This window comes from Larus michahellis, chromosome 11, assembly GCF_964199755.1.
Source record: "Larus michahellis chromosome 11, bLarMic1.1, whole genome shotgun sequence".
Classification (NCBI taxonomy): Eukaryota; Metazoa; Chordata; class Aves; order Charadriiformes; family Laridae; genus Larus; species Larus michahellis.
This window is the reverse complement of record NC_133906.1, coordinates 10,683,038-10,702,722: the sequence shown is the minus strand read 5'-3', so window position 1 is coordinate 10,702,722 and position 19,685 is coordinate 10,683,038. Positions and strand designations below refer to the sequence as shown.

The 19,685-nt window shown below is 47.5% G+C and overlaps 1 protein-coding gene across 1 annotated transcript in view; it reads left to right on the top strand.

Annotated features, from left to right (window-relative positions):
- Nucleotides 1-218: 218 nt before the first annotated feature.
- NEURL1B (neuralized E3 ubiquitin protein ligase 1B) overlaps nt 219-19,685 on the top strand; it is a 34,899-nt gene continuing 15,432 nt past the window's right edge. Inside the window, exon 1 of the mRNA XM_074604105.1 lies at nt 219-343. Within this exon, the coding sequence (XP_074460206.1) occupies nt 313-343 (31 nt within the window). The 5' untranslated portion in view covers nt 219-312. The remainder of the gene's footprint in view (nt 344-19,685) is intronic.

The window sequence follows — 19,685 nt, the reverse complement described above, 5'->3', positions numbered from 1 at the left end:
TGGACCAGCCGCCGCCCGCTTTTCACCGTCGTTTCTCCCCCCCGCTTCCCCGGTAACGACCCCGCCGCGCAGGGCGGAGCGCGGCCGGTGCCGGGGCGTCCCCGCAGCCTCGGGCGTCCCGGAAAGGCACCGTGGGGTGTGCGTGTGTGTGTGTGCGGAGGGGTGGGGGGAGGCGTTGCGGGGCGGGCGGCGGGGGCGGGGCGGGGCGGGGCGCGGGGGGCGGCGCGGCGGCGGGCGCGGAGCGGAGCGCGGCGGCGGGAGGCGGGCGCTGTCCATGGCCCTGCGGAGCGCCGGGCGCCGCCGAGCGGAGCCATGGGCAACACGGTGCACAAGACCCTGGCAGGTACCGGCGGAGGTGTGGGGGGGGGGGTGTTAAGCGGGGCGCGGGGGGGATGCGCTGCCCCGTCCCGGGAGATGCTAGGGGAGAAACCGGGGGCGAGCCGGGACGGCTTGTGCCGCCCCCGGGTGCCAGCCCCGCGCCCCTGCGGAGCGGCCCGGGATAAGCCGGATATTTTTTAAAAAATAATGTTTTTTTTTTTTTACTATTATTATTAATTTTTTTAATGGTCTCCGCCGCGAGGGGCACCGAGGCGGTGATGCTGGGGCGGCGGGGTGCAGCTTCGCCCATGTGGGAGCCACAAAAGCGGGTGAAGCGGCGCCGTTCTCCCGGCCGCAGCAGAGATCCCCAGCCTTTCAGCTGAATCCTTTCTTTTAGGGGCTTGCTTTTTCATTATCCCCCCTGCCCCGCCCCCCCCCCCCCCCCCCCGTTTTTTTTTTGTTAATCAACTTTTTAATGTGGCAAGACGTTAGTTGTTCAGAGTTGCTAGAGGAAAACTACTTGAAAGCGGGTCTGAAATGTTTGGTAGGCTGCCCTGGTTTTAAACTGCCTTTTTAGTGAATTCTGCTCTTACACAAGAGATGTACAGATTCTTTTCCTTTGCAAGTTCATATTTGTGGGGCTTTTTTCCTCCTCTGAGAATCGGTGCATAGCAAAAGCAGTTGGTCTCTATAGAATCAAGAGTATTGAATTACTGAGCCCTTGCCAGTCTGTATTTTCAGCTAGTTTGCTTTGCTTTGCTTTGCTTTTCTGCTCTTGCAGAGCTCCTGCGTTGCATCTTTTGTACTTTGGGCTCCCATAAATAAAAAGGGTATTATTAAACTTATTTAAAGAAGCAGGAGGACCTATTGAATGCACACACATGCCTCCCTGTAATCAGCCAGGGAGCTGAATATAGAAATAAAGAGAGGAATAGATTTGCATTTGGATGTGCCACATATTGTCTTTGCAAAGAGAGGGTGCTTGGGACTTCAAGGCACAAAAGAAAGCTGCTAGGCTTGTGGTTTAGCCATGAACCTGTGATTAGATTTCTAGTTGCATCTCCTCTTGTTCTCTATTACGTTTAAATGGGAAATTAGCTCCTTTCACAATAAGGAAGTTTTCTTTTTTTTTTTTTAAATACCTCACCAACTGGCAAATAAAGGCGTTGTAAGGAGTGCGTGACCTTGGCGAAAATTTATTTTGTGGGTCGGCTTTTTCAGCTAGAGGCAACATCAAGGGGCACATGCAAAAAAAAACCCGGGAGAGCCGGGGAAATATCCTTGGGTCAGGGGAGGTTACTTCGGTAAGGCTAGAACTTCTCAAAGAAAAAAATATCTGTACCTGCTGGGACGTGGGATCTGGCTGTGAGCTCTGTTCCAGAAGGCTGAGAGTTGTATCAGCCGTTCTGCCTCTTGCTAGAACAGTCTCTCCTGAGCAGCCTTCATACGCACAGCCTCACACACGTGAATTTAAAAAAAGGGATGACATCAGTTGTACCGCAGTTCTGTGATTAAAGAGTTCCTAGCGGTGCTTTCAAAAGAAGTCGCTAAGAAAGAGGAAAAAGTTTGATGGAAAGAACCGAAGACTTGATTTATGTAGACCTCCCGACTCTGACATTGTTCTGGTGGCCTAGAAAATTTCTGTCCAGAAAATCCAGCCTAGAAAATCCATCCTGCCAGGTGGAGACCGTCTGTAAGGACTGCTTTGCTGGGGATAGTCCATTTGCAAACATTTGTCAAATTGCGCAAGGCAAAAACACGCAGGATGCTTGAACATCGTTTGCTAATATGCTGGAAGATGCTGAAAATGTGTCTTTTCCCCAAATTCAGTTGTGTTTAGTTTTTACAGAGTAATGACAGTCAAAAGAAGCTGTTAACCTGTGGCTGCAGAAGAGATTTTGGATGTTTGCAATCTGGAAGTTTATAAACGTATTTTGTCAAGTTGGACACAATTCAGCAATTTTTCATATTGATGTGCGCGGATGCGTTGTTTGTCTTTCATTATCCAAATGGCATTACGGAGGGAAGCAGGTTTAGCACTGTTCTTGGAACAGTCCTTTTGAAAATTATAAAGTTTTTCTGGAAGACTGCATTGTTGGATGAAATCCTATTTATAAATGCTGTGACTGCTTAGAATTACTCAAAGATAATCAATCAGAATTAAGTCTTTCCTCTTCTTTGTTCAAAATGCACCTCTTTCTTCACCCCGGCAGACTAAGCAATGCACTTCCACTCTGGTTTTAACTAACAGAGGAATCGCTCTCCCCTGTCCCATGGGCTGAAGTGATTTATTTAGTAAAAAAACCTAAACCCCAGAACCAGAACACCCCCAAACTAAAATTTGCCTACCTGTTGTGTTAAATCGATTAACTGTAGAAGCCTACAGATGTTGTTTCCCTTTCGTCGTTTCATTCACCATTAATAGCTGAAGGTGGAAAATGTCTTTCCATTCTGATCAAATGCAGAGGAAATGTGGAGGGACCGTCATCGTTTGTCTCCTGGAAAAGCCGAACAGTCAACAATTCAGGTTTTATATAGAAATGGAAATACTCTTCTCAAATAGCAGAACTTAATTTTATATCCTAATGAAAGCAGTTCAACTCATTTTTATGCCTAAATTTGTTCGAATATGTTTTCCGTGCTTGTTGCATCTTTAAATCCGTGCACAGCCTCACCCTTTCTCTCCACGTTTCCATGCAATGATACAAGAGCACACGCTATCGGGTGCCGGAGAAATTTGTGTCAGGAGCTTGGGAAACTCGTGTTTGCCAAGTGTCTGATGGTTAGCACACAATGGATGGAGGCTTTGTCAAATTAACAGCGAGGTTTCTAACCAGAGTGGTATTGAAATGAGTAATAGGCTCGGGCTAATGAAAGGCAGCTTCTATATTTGAACCGGTTGAGGAGGCATTTGAATGGAAAAGAGCTGAGATGTGTCAGATACGCTTAACAACGGTCCTGAGGTGGTGGTGGAAATCGCTCTTATCTAGATGACAGCTAAATGATACATGACACATTCCTCCGGCAGGACGGTGGTTGCCTCCTGGGGCTGGCCTGGCCCCGGAGGGTGAGCAGGAGCTCCTCGCCGTCGGGCTCCTCTGCGGTGACGGTCCCCAACGCTTGGTGACAGCCCGTTGCCGACCCTTCCTGTATCTCCAGCAGGAGAATCTCCCACCACAGTGTGGGAATTTACGCTTGGACGTCAGTATTTTCTTGCCTTACCACTGCCCGTTGTCGGAGACAGTTTGCGGGCAGGTGGTTAGGCAAGAGCGAATTCTTTATTATTGAGGCATGCCGTTTTTCTGTCTCCTACAGGTGATAAACTAGGTGTGCAGCATTGCAGCCAATGGGTGGAACTTGTCCTGACCTGCAGCGTGGGCTGGGAGGCCGTGTGGATGCTGGTGGTGGTGGATGGGTCGCATACCGACATGGGGCTTTGTGGCTGCTCTTGCCTGCCGTGCTCCACGGAGGAGTTGCTCTCTTGAGTTAACTCACTGGTGAGCGAGGCAGCAAGCAGCGCACCCCAAACGTCATGGGTGGTGCTAATTCCTCCGTGCTAGTTAGCTTTCTTTGGCAGACACTTTGAACAGGGCTCAGAAAATGGTTAGTAGCCAGACGGGGGCATGAAGCCTCCCCTGAAGGATGCGGGGAGCCCAGGGGTACGTGAGGGCTGGCAGGCTGGGACAGGTGAAAATTCCCCTGACCTGGCAAAGCCCTTACATGGAGCTGCAAGGTGCAGGAAAAAAAAGCAAGGAATAACATCTAGGAGGGTTGGGCAGGCAGCAAGTGCCCTTGTGGTGGACGGCAGCTCGCCGTGGTGGGATGAGCATGGACAACTGCTGCCGTGGGCAGACAGGGCGGGCAGGAGGCACTCACTGGCCAAAGCACAACTAAAGGACTTTCCAGTTGGGATCCAGTTGTTGATCCTGGCCCAAATAGGGTCATTGGTATTTAACAAAGGAGCCAAATTCCCTTTTAAGAATCCTGCTGGGATCTGGTTGCAGTGCTTCTCCCACAGCCTTCCTCACAACTGCGAGGAATACCAAGTATGAGTGGCATTTGCGTCTGGTAAACACAAGGGAGAATGGGGCTTGTTCTGGCAGAAGTGACTTCAATTTCTTATTTTCAAGAAATTATTTTGTATTCTTAAGAAAAATGCTTTTAATAATTAACCCTTTCTCAGCAAGTCAGAAATCCCAACTTTAGACCTTGGCTGGGCTGAGGCTCCCATCTGCCAGCCTTTTGCAAAGCGGTGATGGTCGGTTACAGTAAGGCAGCAGGGGTTCATAGCTTATGGGTAAAAGATGATGTTTCTGTGTATCCTTTGTAAAATACTGATGCCTCTTACCATTATATACACAATTCTTTTTGTAAGAAATGAATAGCAAAGACCATGTAGTGGGAAAAGATATCTCTGCCTTTTCCAGGGGCTAAAATCTCAGCTTTCGGGAGCATTTTCATTTAGATTTGTTCTCTGGTCCCTCCTCCCCCTTCAGTTGCTAGTGGTGCACGGTGGGAGGGGTTCTCAGTATTTTGAATAGGGAATTAATTCAGTAAATTGGTTGGTTTGGTTCCAGTCTGACTTCAACAAAACTACAAAATAACACTTCAGGTTGTTCTGGTTTGAGTGAAAAAGGTACCTGTTCAGACCAGTTTTTGGTTTGGGTTTGGTTCAAGTCTGATCAACGCTGATTACAGGTGCTAATCCCGCCTCAATAACAGCCCCATTTTGCCTGTTTTTCTGCCTCTTTTAGTCCGGGACTTGAGCTTTCTAGAGTCTGGCATTGATTTTGCTGCTGACTCCCTGTGTGACCTTTGACTAAGTGGCTTTATCCTAGTCTTGCTTTGTATGTAAGGGAGGTAGGAAACACTGGCTCACATGGGTATACCAGAGTTAATTAATTAACATGCAGGCACAAAGCATCTCCAGGAGGAAGGTCGCAGAAGTGCAAAACAAAATAGATGCATTCGCTACTTCTTTTGTAGCTTTTTGCTTTTCCACTCTTCAAAAGGAAACCCGTGAAAGTGCCCAGCCTTCCCTGTGATTTAGAGCTGGAACAGGTTGATCGTATGCTGGGGACTATCTTTAACCGGCATCGCACAGCACATACCCAAAAACGTGCTGCAGCCAACTGGCGTGGTTAATTCAGCGCTACCATTGGCATCTCGGCTGTCGAGTCCCGGAGAAACAACTGTACTTGAATGCAGGCAGGCATCGCCTATCACGACGGCGCTAAGTGGAGCTGTGTGTCGTGCCCCGTGGCCGCTGTGCTGTCAGACGCACACAGCGCGCTGCCAAGTATGTCATTAAAGCCAGAGCTTTTCGTTGCTCTCCGCTCTCAGGCTGGATAGTGCCGGGCAAGTGCCCTCCCTTCTATTTTATTGTTTACGCTCTAGAGGGGAATTGCTTTACTAAGAGGTAGGATATCTGGCAAACAGCTCTTTTTCCCTCTTATTGCTTCAGATAATTGCCGCAGGTCGGAAGGAGCGGTGTGTCACCACCTGACCCTACTGTAGGTGCTTAAAATCAACCCCTGAGTCTGTGTGTGCAGGCAAAACTCTCAGAGAGCCCTCACCGCAGGCAAAGGAAATTGCTGCTTCCCGGCACGTTATAATTTGACAGCCTATGGAGGTGCTTAAGTATGTTTAAGGTGTTTAACTGTAGGCAGTCAAGTTTGAATTTGCGGGCATTAGTGTTTTCTTGACGTGAAAAGGATGAGTCACCTTGAAGCTTATGCCGTGCTTCTCTTCCCATTCTAGTAGGGATCCTCCTTGCGTATCACGTTCAGTGGCTTTTCAGTTAGGAATGCAAATAAGCATGTTCACCCTTGTTAGCTCCAGTGGATTTAGAGCTCAAGATCACTGAATTTTGGAATTGCACTTCGGGACAGTCAGTGTCCTGCTGCACAGTTTGCCTTGGAAAGAAACGTTTTCTTTCTCATCAGCATCCCACCATTTACAGAGCCCATCTGTGCGGGTGGGTAGCTAAAATAAGAGCAGGCATTCCTAAGGTGGAGTGTGCATGTCACTGTGATGGATGCGGTGGGTTCGGGAGAGAAGCAGGGAAGCAAATCTGCTGAACCTGGCAGGGGGTAGAGCTAGCGAGAACCCCGGAGCAGGGTTTCATGGGCTGCAAGATGGGATGAGGCCAGGTGTGATCCCCTGAAACACGTGTCAGATCCCATCTGAGCTTCCTTACGGGGAAGGTGTGTGCAATCTCCCCCATCTCTTCTCTTTGTATTTCCCTCGGTCTTATCCCTTTGTTTGTCTTCTTTCGTGTGCCTGGAGCAGTTTGGCATCCCGCTTCTGCTTCTTGCCACGGCAGCCAAACCGCACGGCTGACTCACGGCGTGCACCGTCCCTGCTCCTAATGAGCTCCTCGGCCACACGCTCATTTGGGGCTTCCTGGCATCAAAATATAGTTTGGCCAGCGAACCGTTCCCCAGCCTCTACCCAGAGGGCAGATGTGTGCTCGCTCAACCACAAGCGCCGAAAGAGGTGGGAGCCCGAAGGGCTGTCGGAAGGGACCTGGCACCATGTCACATCTCGGGGAGGCTTTTCTGTCTGCGGCAGCTGGAGGAAGTTTTGCTATGGGAGCATTTCCATACTTTGTTCTGTCTTCTCTTTTAGGCAGCTTCTCCACCCTTGCCCGTGGCGTCACTAATCTGCTGTGTCCTGGAGAGGACAGACCCTGTGCCAATGGTCTGTTTGATGGCCCCAGTGCCCTTAGGTTGTGAGGTCCTACCACTTCTCTGGAAACCTCCCCATCCCACCTCTTTGCATGCTGTAGATACAGCAGGACTGCCCAGGGGCAGTAGCTGGGGCAGTCCCTTCCCGACAGGCCCTTAGGTAAGATGTGTGCCCAGGGGAGGACATCCTTGGTGGGAAGGAGATGCTGTTTACTCTGGGTTGTTCCGTATCTCGATGATGGGTGTATTTTTTTTTCCCTCTATATGTTAAAAAGCATGAATCACTGGCACCGAGACGTCTGGTTGAAAGCCGTATCTCAGCGTACCTGTGCCAGCTTTTCCCTTCAGACCTGGATGCCCTGTTGTCTCAATTACTGAGTGCTGGAACATTAAATTCCTGGTGTCTGAACAGTTGAAGCGGGGCTTCGGGGAGGAGTGAGGGAGAGGAAGGTGATTTCTTGCTTGTTAATTTGTTTTTCCCTCTGTGTCCAGGGAGATACCTCCCTCTGCTTTGTGTAAGCAGGGCTTGCTTTCCACCCAGGAGTTTATTTCTCTCTCTCGGTGCTTTCAGACCTCTGGCGGTGGAGCAGCTCGGAGGTCTCCTGTTAAGAGGATCAGATCCCATCCCTTTCCCTGCTCTAGCAAAACTATGCTCTTTTTTCCTTTCTACACCAAAAGGACTGGTGTAAAGAAACCAAATCAGAGGATAAGAAATGACTTCTCGCTTGCTGCTGGAATTACGCAGGAAGATTCTTTAAAGAAAAAACATTTTAACTGCATTTCAAAGCTTTTCAGTGCAGCAGGGAAATCACATTTAGGATTTTTTTCAAGAGCTACTGATGCTTTGAAGGGAGAAAAAGGGATGGAGTTGTGTTTGTAGAGTTGTTGGGTAGGTAGTTGCATGTTACAGGTTTCATTTTCGCAGTTTTCTTGTTTCACTGTGGGTATTTACATAATAATGAGACTTTTGTGCTTTAGGAATTCGTCTATTTTAGCCATCCGTTTCTCTGTGACTCCAGGTTTCTTGTGATTGTACTCCTGATGGCATAATGTCTTATGGCTGTGTGGGAGAAATAAATAGCCCACATAAAAGCAAAACTCTTATTTTTCATTGCCCGGGTAGCGACACAGGGAAGACAGTCAGTCAGGAGAGCCTTTCCCCGAGTGAAAGTTTTCCATCAGGTTTCCAAATGTCAGGGAAAAAAAAGTTGTTTGATTTTTGCCCTCCTCCATAACTCGAATGTTAAATCTGCCAAGCCCTGCCTTGACAAGCCAAAGATAAAAGATAGAATATCCCATTTGGCAGCAGAAACGGAATAATTTCATTCAGGTTTATCTCTCTTTCCTCAGCGATAACTAGCACTGTGGCAACAGCTTTTCTCAGCCCGTTATCTGTTTTGGTCTCATCGGGGCACCAGCTTCTCAGCTTAACATATTCTGTAATTTACGGAGGGGAGTTCAAAAGTTATCTCCTCGGTGCGATGCTAAGGTCGAAAGCATAAATCCTAATGAGGGGAAATTGCTATTTCTTGGGGTCTTGAACTCGACACGGTCGGATAGAGGTTTTTTTTGGTAACAGAAAACACTTGGCGCTCGAGATCTCTCTTGTCTAGTGTCCTGGTGGTGGACAAAATTGCTGCTAAGAGACTGCAGTGCATTACAGGCTTTTGGGGAGGAGACAGGACCAGGCCCTCTGGGCACGTGCTCTCCAGAAAGCAGCCGGGCAGGTTAACACTGAGGGAAAGCCTTGGTGGAGTACAGTAAATTGGAATATCTGTGTCACTGGAGGTCTCGAAGAACAAGTTTGTTATTTATCAACTAGGAATGGCATTAGTAGAGCTGGTCCCATCAGAGGGTAAAGGTGGGCTAGATAATTCCTGCAGGCTTTTGTCCAAGAGGTGTGCCCCCAAGAAGCACCTCTTTAAGGGACTGTTCTTTGGTGGTCCTTTCCTCAGGCCACCATCAAAACCTCTTGATTACTTTGTCCTGCAAAGTGAAAGGGTTTCTAAGTATGAAAACTGAAATCATTTACTAACGGGCTGTTGCTTCACTTTTAGTGATAAAGAGCATTGGCTGGTGTATTGTGTGGTGGCCATTGTGCTGGCTTATAAAACAGAGATAACTTTCGTACGATGGTTCATGGGGACAAACTACACAATGGAAAAGAGTGTTTAAGTGGCTCGACTTTTATCTGCCGATCGGTGTGGGTTTGCTCTGGAGCAGGGTGCCCCTTGGGACTCCGGGGCTGGCTGGTGAACGTGGCCCTGTGCAGGACAGGCTGGGGACGAGCCTGCGGTGACATGGGGACACGGCACGGGGTCTGCATGAGAGCCTTGTGGGCGGAGAGGGCTGAAAAATAGAAGTTCAGCATTGAGACCATGTGTGCAGGGAGGGAAAGCTCGATGCCAGCGGAGCTTCCCTGCACTTGCGTGGAAGAAGGCTTGCAGATATTTCAGTATGCCAGGCATTTTGGTTGATCTCTCCTGGAAAGGAGATGTCCTTTGAAGAGTACGAGGCAGATCTTCACGCTGGCATCTGATTTGTGAGTCTTAAATAGCAATTACCGTGTGATTTGCCCGCAGCAGAACAGCACTGCTTGTGCCGCTGATGTGATCAAAGGGAGAGGGTGAGAAGGACAGATGCTTCGCAAGTCAGAATTTCAAGGAAAATCCGTCTCGGTTAAAGTTTATAAAAACTGTTCTTAGCCAACAGACCCTATAACGTGTCTTTAAATACCACAGCCTTGAACAGCAGTCTGTACTGAGTCATGCCTGGGGATTGCTGTTATTAGGGGATATTATGAGGGCTAGGAGAAGACAGAGAACGATACAACCACACACACACACGCAAAAAAAAAAAAGACCAAATGCTGTTAGGTATCCAAAAATCAATTTTCCGAGTCTGGGTGTTGTTTCCAAAAATGTCCGAGTGGCTCAGGGCACCGACTGCAGTTTGTTTTGCCCATCAGCAGCGGCAGTTGTGCTGTGGATGCTGGCCTCGCATGGACCAGCGCGGCAGCCACCCCCTGACGCAGGAAAACTTACGTCTCGCTTCACCTTGTAGGTTCAGAGATCTGGCAACAAGTGCTTTTACAGAAGACCTTTTGCATAAGTGGGACTGTGCAGGAAGAGATAATCTTTTTTTCTGAAATAAGAATGCCTTCTTCCAAATTCACTTAGTTTACTGCTTACGTTACCTGCTTTGAAAAGGCACGTAAGCATGCCAAACACCAGTGTCTGCACATAGAGACTGGCAATAATGAATCTGCTGTCCATTTGCACCCTGCCTTGTTCCAAAATAACTTTCATGTCTAGGCAAAGGATGCAGCTCACCTGCAAGGCTCGGCTGTCCCCTCTTGTTTGTTTAGCTATTGCATAGTAATTAAGATACTAATTTATTTTAAAGGGTTCCAAGAAATGCCTCTGCAACCCCAATGTTTATGTAAGCGAGAAAAAGAAATTCATAATTTATTGAATTTGTACGTGTTCTGCTGAGATTATTCATTGGAGAAACGTACTAAGTGATTTTTTGTATCCTAGTAACCAACTGTGGTTGCTTTTCCGTGAATAATCTTTGTAGTTTAACTTGACCAGCCAAATCTGGAAGGGAAAACTCAAGTAAATTAAATTTATCAAGGCAAATAATTACAAGGCACAGATAGCTTTTTGCAGGTGAGAGAGAACAGTTTTTTTTCTCCCTCATTTAACTACATAATAATCAGATTGACAGATGCTGTCTGGAAAGTCTGATTTTACTGAGTAGAACAATAGCGGAACTTTGAGTCGTTACGAACTGAACTTCAGAGCTTGATTTGTTTAATGTTCATAATTAATGAATTGCTTAAAACAGTCCTTTCCTCCCTCAAATAAGAAATGTGGCGGTTTTCAGCACTTCCTAATAGCAGTGCAGGTTATTTCCCATCTACGTCACAGAGGTGCCAGGGTGGAGGGCCCAGGGTTGGGGTCCCCCATGGCTTGGAATTCCTGGTCTGGGAGACCTAGTAAAATGCTTTGCGAAGCCCTTTCTCCCTGGAATGCCAGCCCCACGTGGAACAGCCAGAGCTTATCACTTAATAGAAGCATTGACATTTTTCTCCTTTAAAATTTATTTTGATTAAAAATTAGCCCCTTTCCAAACTCGAGTTTTGGGGGTTCGTGTTTCTTTTGAAATGCCTCTTGCTCTTAGAAATATTAAAAGCTAATTTTAGAAGCAAAACAAAAATAAAAATGTGCTTCGCAGCTCTCTCAGCATGTTTACTATTTCTCCCACCCTCCTCAAGCATTCAGCTGACCATCTCTAAGCAGAGAGCAGAGGTACATTCCTTCCAGAGAGGTCAAAACCGCTTCTCATTTTAAAACAAACTATTTTCAAACCATCTTTTTGCATGCATTCCTATTTAGTAAATGTTTATGCACCCGTGCAAAATAACTGCGCTCCTGTAAATACTGAAATCTATGGGCACGCCACTAGAATCGATCACCGAACCACGTCAGGCAGCCCTTAGCTGGTCGCTCAGGTTTTCCTTTGAGATGAGATTAATGGTAGAACCTCACGAGGCAGTCCCAGAGGGAGGGAGAAGCTTTCCTTGCGTGCCTCTGGAGCCTGGCCCTGTTTTCCCCCTCCCTGCTTTGCTCCCTGCCTCCCGTATCTTGACCACAGCCCTGCATCGAGCGCTCCTTATTTCCTCCTCTCCAATGGACTAAAGGTGTAGGGCTGGAACGTTAGGTAAATCAGTGCTGAGGACTTTTCTGTGCTTATATTCCTGTATTTTCCCTTTCTGAGCCTGAATACCTGTGCGGAGCCAGGGCATCACTTTGGAGTGGTTGCTGTTACGCATCTCCAGCCGTCATTCGTTACCGCAGACTCATCACCTCGGGCCTCTGCCCTACAGAGTCAACTCAATGCTCCTCCAAAGCTCTCCCTGTCTTTTTTGTAAGTTGTTTCCCCGGGGCTAAGAGCGGTGCTGGGAGCACTAGCTGTGACTTGTCTCTCTCTGTGGCGATGAAAGAGTAGCTGAAGGGAGTGATGCTGCCTTATAGCTCACCACTGCGCTGCCTTGGAGGGTTGTGGGTTTTGGGACCTGAAACGCTTTTTCTCCAGGGAAGTGACCGTTTTCCCTGAAGAGATGTTCGGGCAAGGCATGGTTGGTGGCAGTGGGGGTGTTTGGGGTGCAGACACAGCACTGCCTGGGCTATAGTGCTGGCGGATGATCGAGGCAGACGTGCCAGCTGAGCTCCATCCTTCTGGTGGCCCTGTGCAACCCCGTGTGCATGTGCTGCACCGGGGCTTTGCCCAATGTGGACATGTAGGTCCGTTCCCATGCCCGGCGGAGGCTCCCAGTGCTGCATCTGGCTTGGAAAGGTTCGTGGCTTGGCTGGATCTGCTCTGGGGAGGGTCTGCTGGTATTGCCCCCCCAGCAGCTCCTCCTTATTAGGCACCGCCTCAAGCTTATAAGGCGCTGTTTTGCAGGATCTTGTGTTCTCCAAGCAAAGGAAGCATTGCAATCAGAGAGCTTTTTTACCCCATTAATACACGACCGTATGGCACTGCTGGTGTGCAGGTGGGGGCTCCTGGTGGTTCAGCAATGGCATGAAACGTTTCTGCTATTGATCCTACTTGACCAGGGGGGCCTGGAGAAACCTAAGGGGGCACAGGAGGACATGCTGCTGTCTCACCGAGCTCTGCGGGCGTAGGAAGCTGGGCTGGAAAGCATCCCTGAATTTGCTGTGGTCAGGCAGGCACCTGCTCCGCCCTGGGGCTGTTGATGGGCAGAAGGTTGGCTAGTCCCATGGAAAAACCCCACTGTGGTGCTAATGAAGGGACTTTCTCATTAGGAACCAGTGTTTTTAAGCATATCAGCATGCACAAAAGTGTGAAATTGGAGGGGGTAAGGAGGGCTAGGTCGAGGCAGGCGTTTGGGGCATGTTGTACATCCCAGGGTGATGCTGTGGACAGGCTGTGCCACTTCCCAGCCTCTTTCCCTCCTAATATCTGCCACAAACAGCTCTTGCAAGCAGCGGGCTGGTTTCTCCAGCAAAGGGTGATGAGTTTGTCTTTGGTGGGTGCTCTGCTCTGCCTGTCCATCAGGAGAAGGTCAGACACGTACCAAAGCACATGCACACCTTGCTGTGGCACACACAGCAAATCGGTGCTGGAAGGTGGACCTGAGCCAACGGAGCTGTGCCAGGGTGGACATTGGCCACCGCCGTTTAGATGATTTTCAGTGTTATTTTTAGCTATCTTGAGCGCAGTTCGCTCCATTGAAGCCAATTCCTCGATGTACTGGCAGGCGAGGGACTAGACGGACAGGAGCGTGCCTCCTCGGAGGGAATGTGCCTTTCCGTGGGATGCAGGGAGGTTTTGGGGAAGCCGAGCCTCTCCCCTCCTCCTGCCAGCAGCAGATCGCTGCAACGGATGAGTTGCTTAGGAAAGAGCTTTCCTGCATCTCCTCAAGCGACCGCTCGGATTTGGTATTTCAAGAAGGCGCTGGGTGAGCGGTGCCACCAGTAACACCCAGTGCCCTCTGGATTTGGGACCAGGGGAAACCCCCTGTGGGTCTGTTTTGATGACTTCAGGCTTTCCATACATTTGGCATCCCTTTGTCAGCCTGTTTCCAGCTCAAAAATCCCTGGGAGATGGTGCGAGTGGCACATGCAGCATGGGAGACACTTGGTGCCATCTATTTTGAAGAAGCAGAGGGACAGCGTGTAGTCATGCCGCTGCCTGTGTTTTATTGTGGCCAGAACCACCAGAGGCTCTAAGCTGTCAACATGTAATTGTATATTTTTTGGCTGGTAATAAAATTTCGTTCTACCAAAAAAAAAATAATAACCAAAAGAACCACCCAAAGAGAAACAAATTCTTTCCCTCCACAGTTTTTAATGTGTGATTTATAGGTGTGTTTTTCCAAGTAAATCCAAACAAGGCCAGTGAGTGACTCTGAATTAAAGTTTGATTTGGTTAATTGAAACAAGAGCCATCTGGGTGGAAACGGGAGGTTTTAGACAGCTGTTTATATTGTTTCATGTGGGATTTCTAAAATTTCCGATTCTGTAGTTACTAAGGAGTGTGCTATTTGACCATACAGTGGGGTTTTAGAGGTGTAAATGATTTGTGAAGAATAAAAAAAAAAAGTAAGACTATAAAGAATATATAAACAATAAAAAATGCATAAAAAATAACAACAGCCTGCAGTTCCGTGGTAAACTGTTTTGAAGGCATTGACCAAGCGTGCTCTGCTGAACGATGGTCCGAGCTCCATCTTAAAAAGGTGGGAAGACATGATGAAACTCAGGACTTTATATTGCCTGGCCCTGCCCTGGGAGGCAGGCGACCGTGGGCGATCCCTGCTGAGATTGCGGTGTTTGCTTGCTGTGTAGTTCACACATTCACCCCTTCTCTTGGGAGCGATTCCTTCCTCCAGGGGAGGGAGCAGCAAAAAAAGGCTTTGGCCTTTCTCTGGCCAAAAAAAGCTGGCATTTTATCTTCAACAATGCAAGGAATTGTCTCTCATCTCCAGATTTCTTCGGTTCACCTGCCTTTATCGTCTCTTGGCTGGGGAGCCACAAAGGGAGAGTAAAGGGAGAAAAATGTTGGTGTTGACTTAGGTGTGCTGGGATCAAATCCCACTGGCGTTAAGAAGATTGACACGGAGGCTTAAAAATAAACCTCTCTTGCTTAAATCCTTTTTGTGTTGAAATAATTGAAGACAGTTGAGATGAAGAAAGGGGCTGAGGTCATTGTGTGTCCAGTAATGGTATGACTGTATTTTCTTTTGTTTGGACGGTTTAATGTCTTGAAGTGGCTCTTGTTTCCTCTTATTAATTCCTGTAAATATCACGGAAAAGGATCTCACAGCTCAGCCATGCAGCAGCCAAGTGTTGCACAACCACCTGCCTCTCAGACTGGCTTCATAGCTTCGCAGAAAACTATGCATTTTTAAAAAAATTTCAACCGAGGAAGAAAGGATGCATCCTTTTTTAGTGGAACATTTTCCTCAGTTTCTGGACCAGCAAAGAACACTCTTTTTTTTTTTTTTTTTTTTTTTCTTTTAAAGATTTTTGGCTTTGTTTCTGAAGATGTACTGTATTTAGAAAAAGCTATGACCTGCTTGTCCAAACATCAACTAAACCAGCCAAGGAAACGTGATATTGTTGTACAGGTTGGGCTGTCCGTGAGTTGAGTGAAGTCAACAGCCCTTCAGATCACTTGGAACGAGAGTTTGCCCAGTATGAAATTCATTTAAAATCTCCGGGCTGGGAGGGTGTTGGCCTCGGGCACCGGCCCACCCAGGGCAGGCTGGACACAGCTCCTGAGGAGTTACCCATAACCCATTACAGTTCCCAGCCCCACAAATCCCTGTCTGCTTTGCCATGCCTCCAGGGAAACTAGCCTGGCAGAGTGGAAGAGCTGTGCTTTCCCCCCACCCCGTATTTAATTATAACCAGTTATTCCCATTCCTTTGCCCTGTTTTGGATTCTTTACATATTGTTTCGGAAAAGCTTAGTGGGATCGCAGCCTTTGTATATATAAAATATAGGATGATTGAAGACCTGGCCACTTCTTTATTTAGCTTCCTCAGCCATGCGTTCCTCCCAAAGCATTTTCCCCTCTCGCTGCCAGATCACTGTTTAAACTGTGTGTAAATATAAAAGGAACTGCGGACAACATTTAAAAATGCTGCACCAAGTTGGGAGCGGGGCTTGCTGGAAAGAACGTCTTCCTAGAGACTTTTTTTTTCCCTTTCCCTGTGGTTTTGCAGCTCCGTTAGGACAGATCAAAAGCCCTGTATGGGTGCCATTGTTAAATGTAACAGCTCTCTGGTTATCCATCCCTGTTTGGACTGAAAGAGCTCCACAGTTTTTTCTTTTAAGCTGAATTCTGTCCTGTCCTCTGAGTATAGAGAAGTTGTAATTAGGAAGAAAAAAAAAAAGAGACCCTTAGAACCACTATGAAGAGAGGAGATAAAGACGAAAGAGGCTTCTGTAACAAATTTGAGGCAAAGAAAAATAGCAGGTTCGTTCCTTTTATCATAACGTTTTCATGGAAAAAGTCGGAGGCAGAAATGAATGGCCAGGCTCTCCTCTGCGCGCCTGTAGCATCGCTCTGAGTGCTGCTGTCACCCTTCATCTCCAGCTTTTCTTCCTCTGTAGTCCTGGCGCTGCACAATTCCTGCATTTACGGGAGAGTTTTCCTGCGTTTTGACGGAGCGTGGAAAGCAGACTCAGCTCATGACGCTTCAGGGCCCCAGCATCCCGCACCCCACCTGAGTCTCCCGCGGCGCCGCTCAGCTGTGGCGTGGGACGGGGCGGCACAGGCACAGACCGAGGGGGCTCTGACAGCACATCTTGTGTGCTGGCCCTTCTCCACACGTGCTTTTTGGAGGTGGGAAGGGCGTAAGTATAAATTGTCTGCGGTCCCAATTCAGAGGGACGAAGACAACATAAACGCTGGCTTTTAGGGTGTTTTCAGAGAACAATGCATCGAAAGCCAGGCTAAATTACCACTATTACTTTTCAAACCTTTTTTTTTCTCTCCCTGTTTCACAAGCTGCCCTCCTGGTGCAGTGCCGTGACGCTGCCTGTCTGTAGGGGATGGGTGGGTTTCCTGCATCAGGGAGACAACAAAATTCTTTCCCTCGTTTTGTTCCTGTCTGTGCTGGAAGCGACACATTGACAGGCTGTGGGAAGGATGTGCCAAGCTCCAGCACTCTTTCCATAAGCCCTGCATTGAAACCAGGGGATGGAATAAAATTGCTGCTCTGAGGATATTAAAAGGGAATGCATTTCATTCTCTGATTTCATTAAAAGCCATTAACATTGGAATGACATGGTCACTATTTATAAATCCCCAGTGCAGATGACTTGGTGCAGCTGGGCAGAAGAAAAGTTGTTCAATGGAAACAGGGAGTCTATTTGCATTAATGTTCGTTACATGCTCCTCTGGCAGTGGTGGGAGAGGGTGAGGCCATGGACCTTTTCAATGTCAGTGATTATGCCGCTCTCATGTTCTTGCAGCTCTTCAGCCAGTCACATTCGGGATTGGAAAAGGAAAACACCGGTTCAGAACGGTGCTTTTTAAACATAAAGCATTGCTCCGAAAAACAATCCTGAGCTGTTTGTGCTGTCTGTAGGGGGCAAGTTGTTCTTGGAAGTTAAGAATTAAAGGATGGAGAAGAACTGGGGGCGAGGAGGGAAACCCAGATTTGTTTTTTAATCTGTGAAAAATACTCTAGGACATAACTAGGATCTTTCCTGTGTGGTGTGATTAACCAGGAATGTATGGTGGGTGTCCTGCAGACAAATCAACGGGGTCCCTCCCCGCCTCAAAGCAAGAGCTGTGTGGTGGCCTCAGGCCTCCATGGACCAGCAGCACTCATGAACACAGCACGTTTTTTGGGTGTCTTTGGTTGCTCTTAGGCTGTGTCTGCGGTCTCTGCTGCAGCAGTGAACGCTACTGGCCTGGAGCAGGGAGGAGGGGGAAATTAAGAGTATATCTATGTCTGTCTTGATGCCGTGAAAATCCATGTTAGAGCCATGCTGTAGAACACTAAAACCACTGCAGACGAAGTCCTTCTCCTCTAATGATTGTAGGAGCAGCCATTAGAGAAAAAGCTGCCCTGATGCATGTGCTGTGAGACTGTCCTTGTGTCAGGCTGTGGAAAAAGGGAGAGCACGAGGAAGATGGTGCTTGACGTAACAGCAGAGTCATTGTTGAAATGGGATCCTTGGATGTTGCCCTTCTGAGTGGGGTTTAACTTGCAGTGAGCACAGCATACCTGATTTAAAAAAATTGATGCATCAGAAGATGGTAGGGGGCTTCAGACCTGCCCAAAGTAACAGCCATTGAAAAAAAAAAAAAAGGTTAGCATTGTAAATCCTTGGAAATTGGACCCCGTTTCTGTATGAATTTAGTAAATCAAAGCAGAACCCAACCGCCCCAGAGAACATGAGGGGTTTTGTCCACATCTCTGCTCTTTTCCTCCCATCTTTGGGTCTCCAGCTGAGTTCATTCCTCCAGACAAGTCTTTCCAGCCTGAAGTGTTACATCTTTTAGTGCTCTCTGCTTTATCGTGCGCTTCGTTGTGTGTTTCTAGAAAACAATGAAAATAATAAGTCACCAAAATACCCATTTTAATCACTGACTGACGAGCTGAGCATTTAGATTTGGCAAATGTTTAGTCTCCCAAGCTAGCAGTCCTCAGAAACCATTTGTGGAGTTGCTTAAACAGATGTCAACTGCTTACTTCTCATTGCTTTTGATCACCTCCCAAAACTGTGCTATGGACTCCGAGATTAGGACCAGAAGATAGAGTGAGCTGAGCAGCCCTCTGCTCTCCCCAAGTTAAACTTAACTTTCTAAAGCAGGTAACAATTTTGCAAAAACATAATACATCAAGTAAGAGGCACAGGTTTGCTCTCCTGGTGTATGAAATCATACGTGTTGCACATGCAGCATATTAGGGAGAACGTAGTCCAGAAATTCCCGATAAGAGCTATAGCAAGAGCGGCTGGCTGATTATTTTTGACAAGATGTTTTTATCATTAGCCAGTAGCCAAAAGTTTCATCTAGTTTTGCGTCCCATCTTTTATGACTTTCAAATCCCTGACATCTTTCGAAGCTCTTTGGCTCGGGAGCGTGGCCTTCTGACTGACACGAGCCAGTGGACTTGGGTGTCGAAGCCGTATAACGGATTACAATAAGCTGTACCATTTCCAAAGCTCCTCATCTATCACGCAGCTGCTTTCATCGCTCGCACTGAGAGACTTAAGCAGGGATTACGGCACAAACCCTGCCTTTTCTCCATCTCTCTCCCCCTCGCTCTCGCTCTGTCTCTCATTAACCAAGTCTAAGAATTTGTTACTAGAGTTGCAGACTCATTGACCCAGATTCGCTAATAATACGGGGGAGATGAGATTTTTTTCCCCATGCTTAATCGCTGGCTTCTGTGTATTCTTAGTGCTATTTATATGCAGGAGAACTAAAAACCTGTAATAAAGATGGGGCCGGCTTTGCAGCAAAATTCATGCATGAACAGAGGCACAACAGGAGAGAGACGGGGGAACAGGGAGACGGAGGTGGGCGTAGGTGGACTTACCTGTGCTTGCAGACCCAGCAGTAGATGTTTTGATAGCGGACCCTGCTTCCACAGCCTGGTCCACAAGGCCATACTGGTTTAGGTCAGGTCTACCCACTTTGCTCTGAAAATACCACTCCATCGAGGTCATGCACTGGCTTTCCTTGTGTTGAGTTTGAGTTCATTTACCACCAGAGCATAGTTTCTTGGCTGTCTCACTTGAGCAAGGAAATAAAAAACCCTCTAGGTTAAAGAATATTTTTCCTTTTTTCCAGATTAGGAAATGCTATTCTGCTTTTTTTCTTTTTAGTTTTTTTTTTTTAAGTTTAAATGGTCTTTCATTTGCACCTGATGAAAGGAGTTATTTCATTAAACCAAATGAAAATGTATGGCCAAGCTAAAGGCAAAACATCTTCAGTTTAGGGAAAAAAAAAAAAAAAGGAGGAGGTAATACCAAGGCCTGAAAACTTTTAAAAGTACAAGACACAAGAAGACTGTTCAGGGTGGTGTTGTGGCAGGTAGGCACAAAGATAGAGACCTGAAGACCTACGAACAGAAACAGAAAAGCACCAACAAGGAATGCAGAAGTGATAGGTCACTGT